Source organism: Dermochelys coriacea, chromosome 7, assembly GCF_009764565.3.
Source record: "Dermochelys coriacea isolate rDerCor1 chromosome 7, rDerCor1.pri.v4, whole genome shotgun sequence".
Classification (NCBI taxonomy): Eukaryota; Metazoa; Chordata; order Testudines; family Dermochelyidae; genus Dermochelys; species Dermochelys coriacea.
In genome coordinates this window covers 32,664,261-32,681,253 of record NC_050074.1, presented here as the reverse complement: position 1 = coordinate 32,681,253, position 16,993 = coordinate 32,664,261, and the positions used below count along the sequence as shown (strand labels likewise).

Below are 16,993 nucleotides of genomic sequence, written 5' to 3'. Positions count from 1 at the left end.
GCAAGTCTAATGCTGTCCTGGCCCTGGTGACCCCATTAAAATGGGTTTGCAGTCGTCTTTGGGGTCCTGGCCCATTGTTTGGGAACTGCTGTGGCCTAAACCATCTTGCCCTCAGGATAGATCCACTGCCCACCTTTGGGGCACAAGTCTGATTCCTCTCCCCTATGCTTGGAATTGACTATTCTGCTATTCATCTTTGGCCAGCAGGGTTCGCTCCACCTACAGCTCAGCCCATGCAGCAATTGGTAACAGAGCAGAAGAGCCTGCCCAACCTATATCTCCCAGACGTGGCTATCAGAAAAGGCCCTGTAATAGCCAAAGTGCATCCTTGAACCCACTGCTCTAATGTTCCCTCACTGTTTGTCAGGGGGAGACATGCCTTTAACCAGTTCAGGGAGCCACTCACACTGGGCTGTTGGGCAAGAGCTTTTCTTGACACCATTGTAATGTCCCATTCATTTCCCCCCTCCCCAACGGCTGTGCCACACACACACACACACACATACACACACACACACCAGTTCAGCATTTCATTCTTTTTATTGGGGATATGTTGGTTGCTGCATTTGGACTACAATCCTCAGAGTTGCCTCTTTGGGAAGACACCCTGACTGCAATGCACATGTGCTGCATTATCTAGAGTTACACCTAGGAGGAGACATACACTGCAATGTGTCAGCCCTACAATGCCTGGCTCTACCCCTAGGGGGAGACATACACATACTGCAATGCACATGGGCTGCAGTGCTTGGCTCTCCCCCTAGGGGGAGATATCCATACAGCAATGTGCATGGGCTGCAAAGCCTGTCTCAGCCCTTACTTGGAAATGCACACATCACAAACACACAGCCTGGTGCTGCCCGTCGAGGAAGTTATCCATACAGAAAAGTGCATGGGCTACAATGCCTGGCTCAGGCCCTAGGCGAGGACACGCATGCGCATGCTGTAGTGAGCATAGGCTGTAATGCTTGGTGCTGCCCCTAGGGGAAGACAGGCACACACCACAATGTACATGGGCTACACTGGCTGGGGAGATACATGCAGACTGGGAGACAGATGGGGTCGCTCCCCTGCTGTGGGAGGGTCATGACATCAACTCCATTGCTCCTCCTCTCATGCCAGCATGAAGTGAAGGGTTCCCCACAGAGCCGCAGGACCTGGTTCAGTTTCTGGGTGGGGGCTCCCAGCTGGGTACAGAGATGGAGGGAGGGCAGGCCCATGGCATTTACACTGGGGGAAAGGCTTGTGTAGAATTCATCAGCATGACCATAGTGGGAAAAGGGAACCCGCCCAGCTTTCCTAAAGTCCATGACAATTACCCAATCACCCCCTCCCCAGCTCCCTCTGCTTGGTGTCCCCTTTTTTAAGGGTTTCCTCAAAAATCTCATCATCCTGTAAGGGCTCTCTCAAAACTCATATAAGACTTCCCAGTAAGGATCCCTTGAAACTCCTCTCATTCCATGAGGGCTCCCTCAAAACTCACCTGAGATCTACCTATAAGGGGTCCTTGAAATTCCCAATCCCACCCTTCTATGAGGGCCCCTTTGAAATTCTCCAGTCCCTGAGAGCCCCCTTGAAACTGTAACGAATCTGAGGGTTCCCTTGAAATTCCCATCTTTCCATGAAGTCTCCCTCAAAAATCCCTTGAGTCCAGCCCAGAAAGGTCCCTTGAAACTCTGATCATTCAGTGGCGCAGAGGCTCCCAATGTACTCTCCACGATGGCATCCCTAAACCCCCAGAACCGCCCTGTGGGTAACACACACCGGAATGTCTGCTGGGCCCCCCACCCTACCAGGACACCACCACACTCTGCAGTCTCAGCTCTCCCGGCCCCAGTAGCGGGCATAGGCCTGGCGGAAGACGGGCCGGCAGGGGATGCGGGCACCAAGCCGGGCACAGATGAGGAAGGAACCGGCCATCTTGCGATGGAGGGAGTAGGTCTCTTCGGGGGGCGGTATCAGGCGGTGTTGCAGCATGATGGGCAGGAGGGTGTGTATCCGGTGCGTCGTGTTCTGGGCCCCGAAGTCAAAGGGGCTGTCGGAGGCAAAGGCCTCGCCCAGGATCATCACGGCATCTACGTGGGCATCCTTCATTGCCTGAGGGAGAGGAGCATAGGACAGGCCCAGGGCAGCATGCCTGGGGGCAGGAGGGGCATGGGGAGGTAGGCTGGGGACATAGGGGGCCAGGGTGGTGTGAGAGCACCTGAGGGGCACTGAGAGAACTGAGGGGGTGGGCAGGGACTGGAGGGAAACACGGTGGAGAGGAACGAGGCAGGCATGGGAGTGGGTTAGAGTACAAGGCGGGGGACATAGAGGGGATTGAGGAAGTGAGCAGGGCCTGAGTCAGGATGGGGTCAGGTAGCAGCGGGGGACAGAGGGCGCAGAGGTATAGGGAGGTGGGCAGGACCCAGGGACACAGAGGTGACTGAGGGGAGCACACAGGCAGACGGGTGAGTGCAGGGAACTGGCTAAGAGAGCCAGGGAAGTTGGGCAGAGGTTGGAGGCATGGAGATGGCTGGGGGAGCAGGGTTTTGCCCCCAAACATCTGGGCATTGCCCCTCCCCCCCATGCCGTAGCCAGGGAGGGACCCAAGAGTCTCACCTGAGTCTCATAGCCTGTGAGGAACCGAAGCACAATGGATCCCTGCAGCACCCCATCCCGGTCGCCCTCAGCTGCAGCCTTAATGATCTGGAACCAGTAGCAGAGCAGCCCAGAGGCCATGTGAGATGGGCACAGGGTCAAAACTCTCCTGCCCCACTCCCTACAGAGCCCTCTGCTGGGAGAGGCCAGGGCTGGAATAGCCAGGAACTCCCCGCACTGCCAGAGCTCCTGCCTTCCTCCCTGCAGCACCCCCTGCTGGACAAAGCCAGCAGCAGTAGTAGTAGTCTCACCTCAATGTACTGATCGGTAAAGGCCTTGTCGAAGCTGCGGGTGGCTCCAAAATCCAGCAGCGCCACCTTGTGTCCAACAGAGGGAAGAGCGGGTCAGAATCAGCTGGGAAGCCCAGGTCTGGGATGGGACGTGAGGGCAGGGGAGGGATCAGCCCACCCTACCCCACAAACCACTCTGGCTGGCTGGCTGGCTCTGAAATGGAGGGGGGCAGTAGGGGGTTCCCCCATTCAGGGAAAGGGGTCGGTGCTGGCTGGCTCTGATATGGAGGGCAATGGGGGTGTCCATACCTTGCCACTATGTGGATCATAGAAGAAGTTGGACCAGTTGGGGTCGGTCTGCATGTAGCGGTAGTGGAAGAGCTCCCGCACGCACAGATCAAGGATACTGGAGCAGATCTGTGGGAATGAGAGAGAGCCCAGCGCTGAACACAATGGCCCCCAGTCCTGCTATGTCCCCTCCCATGACAGGTTCTCTCCCCCACTAGGATCAGGCTGGGAACTGCCCCCCTCCAATAGCAGCAGCACTGGCTCCACATCCCAGAGTTAAGGGGAAAAGGGTCGGGCATGGAGTGGGGTCTGCAGGCGCAGGATCCTGAGGCAGACGTGAGCAGAGGGCATCCAATGGGAGATCCCAAAGGGGGCATGAGAGAGACTAGGAATGCGTCCCGCGCATGGGATCCTGTGTGCGTGCGAGTGTCTTTCCCCCCCTCACCCTGTTGCGTGTCTCCTGGTCCAGCCCCTGGGCCTGGTCGAGGGGGAAGCCAGGCACCAACTCTGTGGTCAGCACCCGCTGGGTGCTCAGCTCGCTAATCACCGACGGCACATAGAACACCGGGTCGCCCTGCAACAGCTGCCTGCGGAGGGAATGTAACGAGAGGCTGTGTCAGTGTAGGCTCTGTACCAGCCTAACCCCCCCAACACACGCACACACACTGGGGGACTGTGCCTGAGTGGTCGCATGCACCATCCCCATGGTGACTGTGCCAGAGTGGTCATCTGTACCATCCCTTTACCAGGCAGTTGGGCCAATGTGTACCATCTCCCAGGCAACTGTGCCAGAGTGCCCGACTGTACCATACCTCTACCAGGTGACTGTGCCAGAGTGGCCAACTGTACCACTCCTCCAGGTGATTGTGCCAGTGCGGCTGACAACACCAGCCCCAAGGCAAGTGTTCCAGAATGGCTGACTGTACCATCTTCTGGGCAACTGTGCCCGTGTGGATCTGACACTGACATGGGCACTTACTGAAATCTCATGGCACAGGCAGCCTCCCGCTTGTAGTCGCACTCCAAGGCCAGCTCACGGCTCATCACCTCGATGGCATGTTCAGGGAAAAGCCCTGTGGGGAAGCGGGCAAGGAAGGGATGTCAGTGCCATCGCCCAGCTCAGCCTAGCACCTGGGAGCCCAGAGTGAGTCACACTCTCTGTTACTATCCCCCTTCCAGAGACAAGGAAACTGAGGCATTCAGCAGGGAGAGGACTTGCCCAAAGCCACATACAGTCAAGCTTGAAACCCAGGAGTCCTGACTCCCAGCCCCAGTTGCTCTAACCCACTAGATCCCACTCCCCTCCCAGAGCTGGGGATGGAACCCAGGAGTCCTGGCTCCCAGGCCCCTCAGAATGTCACAGAATGTCATTAGAAGAGTTGGGATTTGGCCAGGAGACCAGGAGTCTGATTCTTGGGGGAAGGCCTAGGAGGGCTTGGGCTCTCTTGGGACCAGGAGGGAGCAAGGCATGGTAGCACTGGCGGGGAATGTGGGCCCTTGGGCCTGGGACCTGGTACCTTCAGGCAGCGCGTTGCTCAGACTCAACAGGGAGATGAGGTTCCGGACGTCACTGTTGATGCTCTGGGCGATGCCTGGGTACTGGGGGAAAGGGAAATGGCGTCAGACCCAGCAGCTATGGGGCCTGCCCATGGCACAGATGTCATGAACCAAAGGGGGCACGGGGGGGGGGCATCGAGGTGCTCAAAGGAGCCAGAGCAGGAGGTTAAATGCAACCACTGGCAGGCAGGTGCAGGAAGCTCCTTCAGTACAATCACACAGATGCCAACACCTTTCCCATCAGCCTCTTGGGCAAACAGGCACAGCCACAGAGGGCCAGACTGGGACATGGTGGCCAGTTGGATGGGGTGAAATCACCACCACCCAGTGCGCCGGGAAACTAGCTTCTAACATGGCTACCAGTACCCCGGGCGACCGGCCTCCAACATGGTCACCTTCGCCCAGTGCTCCGGGGGAAGAGGCCTCCAACATGGCTGCCACCAGTGCCCAGGAAGACCAGCCTCCACATGGCTGCTGCTCTGCTTGCTGGGAGTTCGGGTTTGCTTGCCAAGATGGAGGCTGCCTGCAGGGGGATCTGGGCTCGCCTCCGTCCGGCTGATACCTGGATCTTCATGGCCACATTGCGCCCATCCAGCAGCTGCGCCAGATGCACCTGCCCAATGGAAGCAGCAGCGAAGGGGCGCTCCTCAAACCAGGCCAGCCGCCTGCGCCAGTCTGGGCCAAGCTCGCTGTTCAGCACCCCCTGCATGGAGAAGGGAGAACAGCAGGGTCAGTGCCAACCACCCCCATCCCTTGCACCCCCACACCTCAGGTTTGGCCCCCCACCTTCCCATGACCCCCCAGTCCTCCCCCCTTCTGAGTCTGTCTCCTCTCACACCCCACTCACCATCATTTGCTTTGTGGGCATGAAGTCAGCGCTGTGCCTGACCCTCTCAAAGATCTTCTGGAGCGCAGGGTTAATAAGGGCATCATCTGGGGGGTACAAAGCAGAGGGTTACATCAGAGATTGTGTTGGGGGGGATGTGATATTGGGGATGCCAGGCTGCAGGGAAGGAGCAGTGGGGTGACACTGGGCAGAGCGAAGGAGGGTCTGGCTGGGGAACTGTCCCCGCAGCAAGCCCCACACCTGGGGGAGGCAGTGGAGTTCAATGCCAGGGAGCCCTTGCAAATAGACTGTAGGGAACAACCCCGCCCTGGATTTGGGGGTGTTCGCTGCCTCCACCCCCAATCCTCCCGCCTCCTCACCTTGGATGCTCAGCATCTGGCCAAGTTTCAGGGCTGCGCCCCGCACCTTGCACAGGGTCCGGACGATCCGCTCTGCATTGGCTTCAGACAGGAGGGCACCTGAGCTTGAGGGTGATGGCTCACCTGGGGGTGGGGGGAGAACATAGGAGTGGTCAGGTCAGAGCTAACCCCCCATATCCTCTGGGGAGACCCCCCCAACAGCACAGATCTGGCAGCCAAGGACCCCCTTCTGGGAGGGAAAGGGGGGTGTTGCTCACTGGAGCTGGGTGTTGCTCACTGGAGCTTTTCACCCCACCCGTTACTTCACTGACAAACAGCAATTCCACGACCCCCAAATCTTTCCCAAAGGCCTGTGGATTTTGCCACTTTTTTCATTTAGACATTTTTCAATCTTGCAGCACAATTTGGGAGAAATCGCAGGGGCCGGCTGGGCCAGCTCTGAAACAAAATGTTGTGATTTTGCACCTTGAAACAACTTTTTGATCTAACACGTCCTTCCATTAACAGTGACAAATTGTTTCCAGAGGCTCTGAAGCCCAAACAAAATGATTTGTTCACCCCCCGACCCCACCACCATGAATCCTTTCCAACCTGCCTACGACCTACCCAGCGCTAGTACTCCCCCTGCCCCCCACATCACCGGAAAAGCCCTGCTGGCAAGGGGCCCCACCCTGCCTGGCTGCCACGTCCAAATCCCCTGCCATCTGATCCCAGCCTTGGCACTAGAATCACACCAATTGGCCCAGCTGGCACCCTGCCCTCCAGCCCAAGCCACAGGTTCAAGCCTTTGGGTTGTGACATGCTTTTCTTCCCACAATCCCCACAGGAGACAATGAGGTCACAGGAAAGATGCACCCCACTCCCATTGCGCACACACAGGGCAGGGGTCTCCAGGCAGCCTCAGTGCACCATGGAAATGGGTGTCCAATAGTGCAAAATTTTAAGTGTGCATGTGAGCCAGGGAGTGTGAGATTCTACGTATGCAGGTGCCCAAGCATGATTACTTGTGCATTGAGCCCCTGCCCCCAGGGCAGCTTCCAACACTGCTACTGTTGGGGGTGCGTTAGTGTAAAAGGACCCCAGGTGTATTCACAAGAGCATGTGTGTTCACATGTGTACATGTGAATGAGAGTGCAGGAGGATTCCAATTGTGTCTGTACCTGACCACAGGAGTGTCTGAGTGTGCAAGATGGATTTCAGTTATGCCTGTACCTGACTGGGACCATGTCTGAATGTGAGAGAAGGATTCTGATTGTGTCCATACCCGACCACCAGTGTGTCTGAGAGTGCGAGGGAGATTCTGATTGTGCCTGTCCAAGTGTGTGAGTGAGTGGGCTGCCACCAGTGTCCTTCACTCACCTTTCACAACCGTTTCTGTCCGGAAGGATTTCTTGGCAGCTTCCACTAGGACCCCGATCCCGACGCTCACGGCTAAGCCTAGGGAACAGAGTGGAGGAATAACACACCAGGCCAACCAGCCCTACGTCACTGCTCTGCAAGCCGCCCCCACGCTGACCTCCAGAGCCACCCACCCGACAAAGCATCCAACAAGTCACCCCTTAAACCTCATGGAGATACTGACACAGCTCCTGGGAACACTTTTCTTCCTGACCTACTGTCTCCTGCTGCCCTGGAGGCTAGACTGCCAGCCTCTGTGTGTGTCCGTCCAGACCGGATGCAGCAGGGCTAGTGCTATACACAACACAGCTCCCCCTGCTGACCTGCCTCTCCTGACCCCACAGGGACCCATCCCCCGCCAACTCAGCTGCCATGACCTATTCAATGCTGGGCCCCTCTGACAATGAAGATTGAAGCTGGGATCCCCTAGAGGGGAAATGCCCCGTGTCCCGTCCCCTGGGTCAGCTGGGGCCCTTATGCAGGGAAGACCTTTCCTTATCAGGGCATGTGCTGGATGCTTCTTACCCCCAAAGTTGGCCAGCCTGCCGAGCCGAGTCGCGGGGACCTTCCGCTCACAGGATTTGTCACTGAGCTGCAAAACAGAGTGGGGATGACTCTCCCAGACAGCGCCTGTCTCACCCCATGGCAGCATGGGAGCAGAAAGCCCTATGTTCTCCTATGCACTGCCTGGTCACAGACAGAAATAAAACCCAAGAGTCCTGTCTCCCAGCCCCCCTGCTCTAACTCACTAGACCCCGCTCTCCTCCCGCAGCTGAGGATAGAACCCAAGAGTCCTGACTTCCTGTTCTAACCACTACACTCCTCAACTCCCTGAATTGAGAACAGAGCCCAGGCACCCTGATTCCCAGACCCCTGCCCTAACCACTAGACCCCACCCCCTTACCATATGTCTGTAGGGCCGGATGGGTGGCACCTTGGCGTCTCTGGCCTTTTGCATGTCTTCAGCTGTCAGCCTGCCCACTGCAGGAGAGTTCTGATGGTACAAGCGCCAGGGGCCCATGGAGCGGACCAGGAAGAGGGACAGGACATGGTCCAGCTGTGGTGTCCACAGCAGAGAGCCAGCCCCTTGCCCCAGCACAGGAGACCAGCACCCTGGGTGAGCAGGTCTGGGACTGGCAAAGGATTTTGGGATAACACCAGGCATAATGGTCCAGTCAGAGCTGCAAGTCTGGAAAAGGGGAGAAACATCACCCCTCTATGGGTGGGGGCTGGGATACTGTCTGGTACCTCGTGTCCCAGTCTCCTCCCCCCACAAGCCAGCCTGTCCTCCCACCCTAAAGCCAGATCGACAGCGTCCCCTAGAGAGGAAAGGCCCCAGGCCCCATTCCTAGCCCCCTTGGGTCATCCAGTCCTCCCATCCTGGGGCCAGATTGGAACTGGAACCCCCTAGAGGGGAAAGGCCCTGTATCCCATTCGCAATACCCACACTCCCGTCAGAGAATCAGACATGATAACAGACTTTAAATATGTAAAGGGCTGTTATAAAGAGCACGGACATCAATTGTTCTCTGTGCCCACAGGAGGCAGGACACGAAGTAATGGGCTTAATCTGCAGCAAGGGAGATTTAGGTTAGATATTAGGTAAGCTTTCTAAGGGTAGTTAAGCTCTGGAACAGGCTACCAGGGGAGGCTGTGGAATCCCCGTCATGGGAGGGTTTTAAGAATAGGTTGGACAAACACCCGTCAGGGATGCTCTGGGTTTACTTGGCCCTGCCTCAGCGCAGGGGGCTGGACTTAATGACCCTTCAAAACTCCTTCCAGCCCTACATTGCTATGATTCTAACCTTCTGGCCAGACCCATTTGTACCTTGGCTCCTCTCCTGATGTGGTCCAGGTTCCTCTGGCAGCCCCCTGATGCTGACGCAAAGCGAAGAGGGGATACTGGGAACTCCCCCAGGGTCCGGCCAGCCAGGGGGAGCCCCTTCTTCATCAGGATCTCAGCCATGGAGGGCTCTGCAGAGAGGGAACCACTAAGAGCTCAAGGCAGGGAGCTTGCAGCACAGAGACACATAAAGCCCTGCCAGGGGACATGTCCTGAACCCACCAATGGGACATAGACACCCAGCATGTGAAGGAATGACGTGGAGTGGTCCCAGAGTGTACAGGAGGGTGGGCTAGTGGTTAGAGCGGGAGGCTGGAAGTCAGGATTCCTGGGTTCTGTTAATAAATATCACAAAATATAATATTAAATTATCCAGGATTATTTACAAATCCTCACTGGGTCACCAGCCTAATAAACTTTGCTCCAGAGCCAGCAAAAGAATCAAGGAGTCCTGACTCCCACTCCCTGCCCAGAACTGGGGATTGAACTCAGGAGTCCTGACTCCCAGCTCCCCCATTCTAATTACTACAGGACCTCTGAAGTAGCATGGGTGCAGGAGAGCCCCCTAACCAACTAGTTTTGTGTAGCCCTTAAAAGGCTAGGCAGTGAGGCTGGCATCCTGCCTCCAGCACCTTCTAAACTCAGATTCCCCATTCCACTCCACACTGCCCTATCGACCTCCTCCCCTGGACAGCTCTGGGGTTAACCCTGCTGCTAATCCCCTGGGGACCTGCAGAGGAGACAGCATGGACAGCTGCCAGCTGCTCTTAGTGTTGTGCCCCAGGCTACAGACACTGCTAATCCGTTAGCATAAGGCTACGTGCAGGGCGGCCAGTGTAGCCCATCTGGGTGCCCCTGGCTGGCTGGCCACTGCCCTGGAAGCAAGCCTTGTTAACCCTTAGCCTACTGACTCTCCTAGTTGATCAACCCCTCCGTGTGAAGCATTCCCGCTGCCCTCCCAGAGCCAGGGACAAAACTTAGGAATCCTGACATCCAGCTCTGATCACAAGAGACCAATCTCCTCCTATAGTTCAGGAGAGAACCATGAGTCCTATTCCCAGACCCTCCCCCCTGCTCTAACCACTAGACAACACCCCCTTCCAGGGCCAGAACCCAAGACTCCTGGCTTCCAGCTCCCCCTAGTCTAAGCTACTAGATCCTCTACCACAGCTGGGGAAAAAACCCAGGAGTCATGACTCCCAGTTTCCCTGTGTTCTAACTACTAGACCCCATTTCCCTCCCAGATTTGCACTAGAACCCAGAATCCTAACTCCCAGCTCTAATCACTAGTCCCCACTCCCCTTCCAGAGAATGGGAACGGAACCCAGAAGTTCTGCCTCCCAGTCCCCACTATCTTTCTTCTCGAGCCAGGAGTAGAACCCAGGAGTCCCATCTCCCATCTCTCTTCAACAGAGGCTAAGGACTAACAGGCCAGAGACCGAGTTCCCTTCTACCACCAGAGGGTTACACCAGAGACCCATTGCTACAGGTAGCACAGTGGCTTTGTGGGGAGGGGCGGCTCTTTCTGCTGCAACCCCTTGACTCAGAGCACCCCCAGACAGAGCATGTTCCAAGAGGCTGCTGAGTCAGCACCTTTCCTCCGCACTGGGAGACGCAGCTCTGGTCAGACAAAAGGCGGTGCCACTCCTCTGAGTCACCCAGTCCCATCCGGCAGGAGCACATTTGAAACGTGCTGGGGGCCAGGGAATTTGAGATGCACATGCACACCCCGTCTCTCCCTGTGACCCTCCACTCATTTGTTCCCTCAGCTCGGAGACACCCACAGAGCACGAGGCATGGAGCAGAGAGGAGGAACTGGCAATGGATGAACCCAGGAGTCCGGATTCCTAGCTCCCACACTGCTCTAATCATTAGAACTGACTCTCCTCCCAGAGTCAGGAATACAATCCAGATGCAAAGTACAGGGCATCCGGAGTTCAATTCCCCACCGCTCCCACATCCAGTTTTGGAAAAGTCACACAACCAGGACATATAGGCAGGAGGCAGGTAACTACCGATCAGTCAGGACTCCTGGGTTCTATTCCTAGCTCTGCAAAAGGTGTGGGGTCTCATGGATCGAGAAGGAGTGGCTGGGAGCCAAGACTCTTGAGTTCATCTATTCCCAGCTCAGTCACTGGCCTGCTGTGTAACTTTGGGCAAGTCTTTTACCTCCCCGTATCTCAGTTTCCCCATCTGCAAAACACAACTAATGATACTGACCTCCTTTGTAAAGTGCTTTGAGAACTAAAGATGAAAAGTGCTATATAAGAACTAGGTATTATTAACTGTGATGTTGCACAGGGATTGCTCACTCTGCACTGAAATGCTGCCACCTCTGGGGTGGGGCACAGGGGCTATTTAAACAGGGATCTTTTGCCCAGTGCACAGACACAGGCTGGGATCGCATCAGCTATTTATATAGGGATCCCCCACCCAGTGCTGAAATGCAGCCACCTCTGGGGTGGAACATGGCATGTGTTTAACAATGCACAGCAATACTATATAAAACAGTTTAGGATTTTGTCCATTCTGATTTTAGAGAGTTTGCTGTAGTCAAATTTGTCTCTAAACATTGAGATTTTCCCAGGTTTACAAAACCTGAGACCAACTGAAAGGGGTTGGGAATTTTAAAAATTCCAGTGGGGATCATTTTTATTTCAAACCAAAGCAAAGCAAAATCCATTCCTGGCCTTGGAAGAATTTGCAATCAGACATTGCAGCACTGAGCTGGGACATGAGCCCCCGAGGGTGAAATGGACTAGAAATTGATTCTATAATCAGAAGTGGAAATTGACAGATAGCTTTTCAGTGTCTGCGCTGAGAGGAATGAAAGATGTCACCTTGCCTTAAAATCTATCAATCTATGGAAACCACACAGAGCTCCATGTAAATTTGATTTGTAAAATTCTTTCTATTTAAACAATTTTTGAGGTTATCAAAGGATATTGGGGCGGGGGGCAGGTTCATACAGTCTATTTCCCACCTCACCCCACCCCAGAAATCTTTAATACACCAACACTGGGGCTCCACGGGTAGATTGGAAGCTCTTTGGGGCAGGGACATCTTTTTTGTTTGTATAGTGTCTAGCACAAGAAAGCTTACCTACCTCACCACCCACGAAAAAGATCTTGGAGCCACCGTGGATAGTTGTCTGAAAACTTCTGCTCAATGTGAAGCAGCAGACAAAAAGACTAACAGTCTAATAGGAACTATTAGAAAAGGGATAGGAAATAAGAAAAAAAATATTATAATGCCTTCTATAAATCCATGGTGCACCCGCACCTTGAATACCATGTCCAGTTCTGGTTGCCTCATCTAAGAAAGGATATTGTGGAACTGGAAAAGGTTCAGAGAAGGGCAACAAAGATGACCAAGGGTACAGAACAGCTTCATACAAGGAGAGATTAAAAAGATTAGGGCTGTTCACCTTAGAAAAGAGATGACTAAGGTCTATAAAATAATGAATGGTGTGGGAAAAGTGACTAGTGAAGTGTTATTGACCCTTTCACACAATACAAAAAAGCAGGGGTCACCTGATTAAATTAATAGGCAGCAGGTTTAATGCAAGCAAGAGGAAGTACTTTTTCAAACAACACAACTCATCTGTGGAATTTAGTGCCATGGCATGTTGTGATGACCAAAATTATAATGGGATTCAAAAAAGAACTGGATACATTCATGGTCCATCAATGGATTAGCCAAGATGGTGAGGGATGTAGCCCCATGCTTCGGAGACCCTAAACCTTTGACTAACAGACACCTGGAGTGGAAGACAGGGGTGAATCACACTATAATTGGCTTGTTCTCTACACCCCCACCTCCAAAGCTCTGGTACGAACACTGCTGCAGACAGGATACTGAGCAAGACAGAGCATGGTCTCACCTAGTATAGCAGCTCTTATGTTCTTACAGGGGGCTCTGGTCCATGACTGGGGCTCCTCAGGGCTACCACAAATAAACATCTTTGTGAGGCTAGTTACAGTGTTGAGATCTTGCTGTTATGAGATATTTGTTGATGGCTGGCCTCATTAGTCTGGGCATTTGAATTGGTGGCCTAGATCAGCGGTTTCCAAGCGTGGTCCCCGGGATCCACGGACTATGTCTGAGATTTCCAAAGGGGTCCGCACCTCCATTTGAAATTTGTTAGGGGTCCTCAGGTGAAAAAAGTTTGAGAACCACTAGCTTAGAGGGCAGAGGCCCAGTCAGGGGCATGATCTGCTGGTGCCCCCTGCAGGGGAAAGGCCCTGCATCCGAATCATTCCCATGTCATTAATATATTGTATCGCTTATTTCCCTTGCAGTTTATAACAAGCCCAAACCGACCCCCTCCTAGCCAGCAATCAGGGGTTATTGCTGCTGCCCCTCACTCCCCAGCCATGGCGTTAGGAAACTGACCAGGCTATGGACATAGGGGTCAGGGCACTTTCGTCTGGGCCCAGGGAACTAGCTTAATTTGGATGCAGCGCAGAATTTGGGCACTGGGCTGGATCCCAGGGCTATGACTGGCTCAGATTCCCTCCCCTCTGTCTGTAGCCCTGTCTCCCCCCCCATGCTCTGTGTATCACAGCGCGCTCCCCGCTTCCCAGTGCTGCAGCCAACGAGCCCCGCTCGCTCCTACTAGCCCAGCCCAGCCCAGGCGTTGCAACAGCCCAAGCCCGGGGCTTGTGTGCAGGAATGCACGTAGGTTCGCATAGGCATCCACCACGTCCCCTGGCACCCAGCGCCAGCCCCACCAGCTGGAGGAGGAGGAGCGTGGCTCATGCCTGAGGAGCATCCCCTGCAAACCCCGCCCCCATCTCAACCCGGGCGCCCCCTGCCAGCCCCCATCCTCTCATCCCAGCCGGGGCAACCCCGGCCCCGCTCTCCCACCCCCACCCGAGCATCCCCCCTCCAGCCCCACTCCCCCATCCTCCCTCCAGCGTCCTGTCAGCCCCGATCCTCTCACCCCAGCCGGAGCACACACACCCTGCCAGACCCGTTCCCCGCAACCTAGCCTGGGCACCCCCCTCCAGTCCCCCGAGAGCCCTGCTCCCCCCAACCCCGCTCGAGCATCCCCCCTCCAGCCTCCTGACAGACCTGATCCTCTTATCCCAGCCGGGCACCCCGCTCTAAACTCCGTGAACCCTCCTCCCCACATCCCCGCCCGGGCATCCCCCCTCCAGCCCCGATCCTCTCACCCCAGTCGGAACCCCCCCCCCGCCTGACTCGCTCCCCCCCAACCTAGCCTGCGCATCCTCCTCCCCCTCCTGCGAGCCCCGCTCCCCCATCCCCGCCCGGGCATCCCCCCTCCAGCCCCCCGAGAGCCCTGCTCCCCCATCCCCGCCCGGGCATCCCCCCTCCAGCCCCCCGCGAGCCCTGCTCCCCCATCCCCGCCCGGGCATCCCCCCTCCAGCCCCCCGCGAGCCCTGCTCCCCCATCCCCGCCCGGGCATCCCCCCTCCAGCCCCGCTCCCCCAGCCCCGCCCGTGTCCGCACCCAGAGGTTGCTTCTCTGCCTCCGCGGTCCCCGGCGAGGCAGGGGAGGTCTCAGTCTGTCGGATCCCGGGGAGGGGGCAGCTGGACCCGCTGTCCCGAAGTCTGGCCCGGCTGCTGCTCCCCGAGCGCTTTTGTTCCCAGCCTAGCAAGTGGCCCCGCTGTCTCTGCCGCCCCCATCGCTCCCCAAGCCCGTGCCATGACGTCCCCGTAGACCCTGGCCAATGGGAGCTAACGGGCGTGTCCCTTACCTCGCCCCCCCCCCCGCCCCTTGCATCCCGGCAACTTGCCCTGTGACATTGGGCTGGCATGGTGCCCACAGAGCGCCCTGAAGCCAGCCACTCGCTGCCCATCATCCACCCTCCGCTGCTCTGCCGAGGCTGGCCAATTATTTTTTGGGATGGAGGAAAATAACAGGGTCACCCAAAGGCTCATTGCTCACAAGGAGGGGCCGGCAGGCTGGATGGGCAACCTGTGATACAAGGTGGCAACAAGCTCCTTGTAGGGACTCTCCGGCTCCTGAGCCAGACGGGAGCCTGCAGTGGGCTGTCCAGGGGGACATTAGGTTAAATGTCCCCCAGGGTGCCCAGCTGGCCTCCATGGTGCAGGTGCAGGGTGGATGGGTGTGGGTGTGGCTGCTGGATCTGCAGGGCGCATGGGGGGTGGAGAAGTTCCTAGCAAGAGAAATAAAAAACATCAAAAACTGAATCAAAACACAAGACGTGCTTCCTTTTTATTATGGGTATTTGGTAGCGGCTAGGAGCCCCACGCACGGCCCCATCCTGCTAAGCGCTGTACAGAACAAAAGATGGTCCCTGCCCATGAGAGCTTCCAGTCTAAGGATAAGACAAGAGACAACAGCCAGATAGGGACAGTGGAGGAAGCCCAAGGAAACAATGAGTCATTACTGATCAGCATGATAGACAGTGGTCTCCACACATCAGCAGCCCAGCCGTTAAGGTTTTTGTAGGCATCATGGCAAAGGAGAGTTTCAAAGAGGGATGAAGATTGTGTGTGTGGAATACAGATTGTTTGTGTGTGACAGAGAGAGGCATACTCTGGGTGTGTGTGCATGCCACAGGATATGTGTGAGTGAAAGAGTTTTGTGTGCGTGTGTGACAGACGGTACGTGTTAAAAGATGGTGTGTGTACACAAGTATGTGCATAACAGAATGTGTGTGTGAGATTGTGTGTGTGTGTGTATTAGACAGACTATGTCTAAAAGACACTGTGTATGGGACTGTGTTTGAGAGGTGAGTGCATGTGTGTGTGTGAAACAGACGGTGTGAGAAAAACAAAGAGAGTATGTGTGAGTTAGCCACTCTGTGAGATGGAGAGAGCATATGTGTGTGTAAGAGACTGAATGCTTGTGCAAGAGTGTATGTGTGATATACAGTCAGAGATCATGGGCATGTCTACACCACACAATTGTCAAGCTAATTTATGTTGGCATACAGCCACTGCAATAATTACGCCATTTGTGCATGTCCACACTTTGCTCCTTGTGATGTGTCCTCGCCAGGAGCACTTGCACCAATTGAACTCTCAGTGTGGAGCATTGTGGGATGGCTTCTGAAAGGCAGCAACAGCAGATATGAGCACTGCAGTGTCTACACAGGCACTGCGTCGATCTAACTACATGGACATTGACTCTATACCTCTTGTTGAACTGGGGTTATTAACGCAGAGGAGCAGGCAAGTGACGTCAACGGGAATGACATTTTAGTGTAGACGCTTACAGAGTTAGGTCATCGTAAACTGTCTTATGTCAACCGAACTCTTCAGTTTCTCAGAGTCCTTGTGGCACCTTAGAGACAAACAAATTGATTTGGGCATAAGATTTTGTGGGCTAAAACCCATTTCATCAGATGCATGAAGTGAAAAATACAGTAAGCAGAATATATAAGTAATTTCCCCTCTGCTGATACTCACATCTTCTTGTCAACTGTTTAAAATGGGCCACCTTGATTGCATTGGCCTTGTTAGCACTGCAAAAGTAATTTTCCCTCCCTTGGTATTCACCCCTTCTTGTCAACTATTGAGAATAGGCCACTTTCACCTTAATTGAATTGGCTTGTTAGCACTAACCCACCCACTTGGTAAGGCAACTCCCATCTTTTCATGTGTTAGAATATATATTCTGATGAAGTGGAGCCCAAAAAAGCCCATCAAAGCTTATGCCCAAATAAATTTGTTAGTCTCTAAGGTGCCACAAGGACTCCTCATTGTTTTAACTCTTTAATATAGATCAGGCCTCTGTGTTTGTGTGAGTATGTACACACATGCACATGCATGTACGCACACACACACACATACAGAGTGTACACACACACACACTAACTTCTGCTGTCTGGAATGTCA

The 16,993-nt window shown here is 54.9% G+C and overlaps 1 protein-coding gene across 3 annotated transcripts; it reads right to left on the bottom strand.

The window, feature by feature from the left end:
• Positions 1 to 521: 521 nt before the first annotated feature.
• Positions 522 to 14,839, bottom strand: LOC119859551 (atypical kinase COQ8A, mitochondrial-like). 3 transcript variants are annotated; one of them, XM_043518026.1, is made up of 16 exons: positions 14,637 to 14,839; positions 12,265 to 12,371; positions 9,148 to 9,293; positions 8,224 to 8,508; positions 7,845 to 7,911; positions 7,281 to 7,358; positions 5,922 to 6,044; positions 5,563 to 5,648; positions 5,278 to 5,418; positions 4,676 to 4,757; positions 4,138 to 4,231; positions 3,604 to 3,745; positions 3,180 to 3,287; positions 2,892 to 2,957; positions 2,602 to 2,688; positions 522 to 2,097 (listed from the first exon to the last, which is right to left on the bottom strand). In XM_043518026.1, exons 3-16 carry the CDS (start codon positions 9,283 to 9,285, stop codon positions 1,819 to 1,821), a joined length of 1,776 nt encoding a protein of 591 aa, XP_043373961.1. In that variant the 5' UTR covers positions 9,286 to 9,293; positions 12,265 to 12,371; positions 14,637 to 14,839; the 3' UTR covers positions 522 to 1,818. The 3 variants fall into 3 exon arrangements, with proteins under 3 accessions (XP_043373961.1, XP_038267726.1, XP_038267727.1); XM_038411798.2 differs by having other exon boundaries at positions 12,269 to 12,371; positions 14,637 to 14,831; XM_038411799.2 differs by lacking the exon at positions 12,265 to 12,371 and having other exon boundaries at positions 14,637 to 14,825.
• Between the last annotated feature and the right edge of the window lie 2,154 nt (positions 14,840 to 16,993).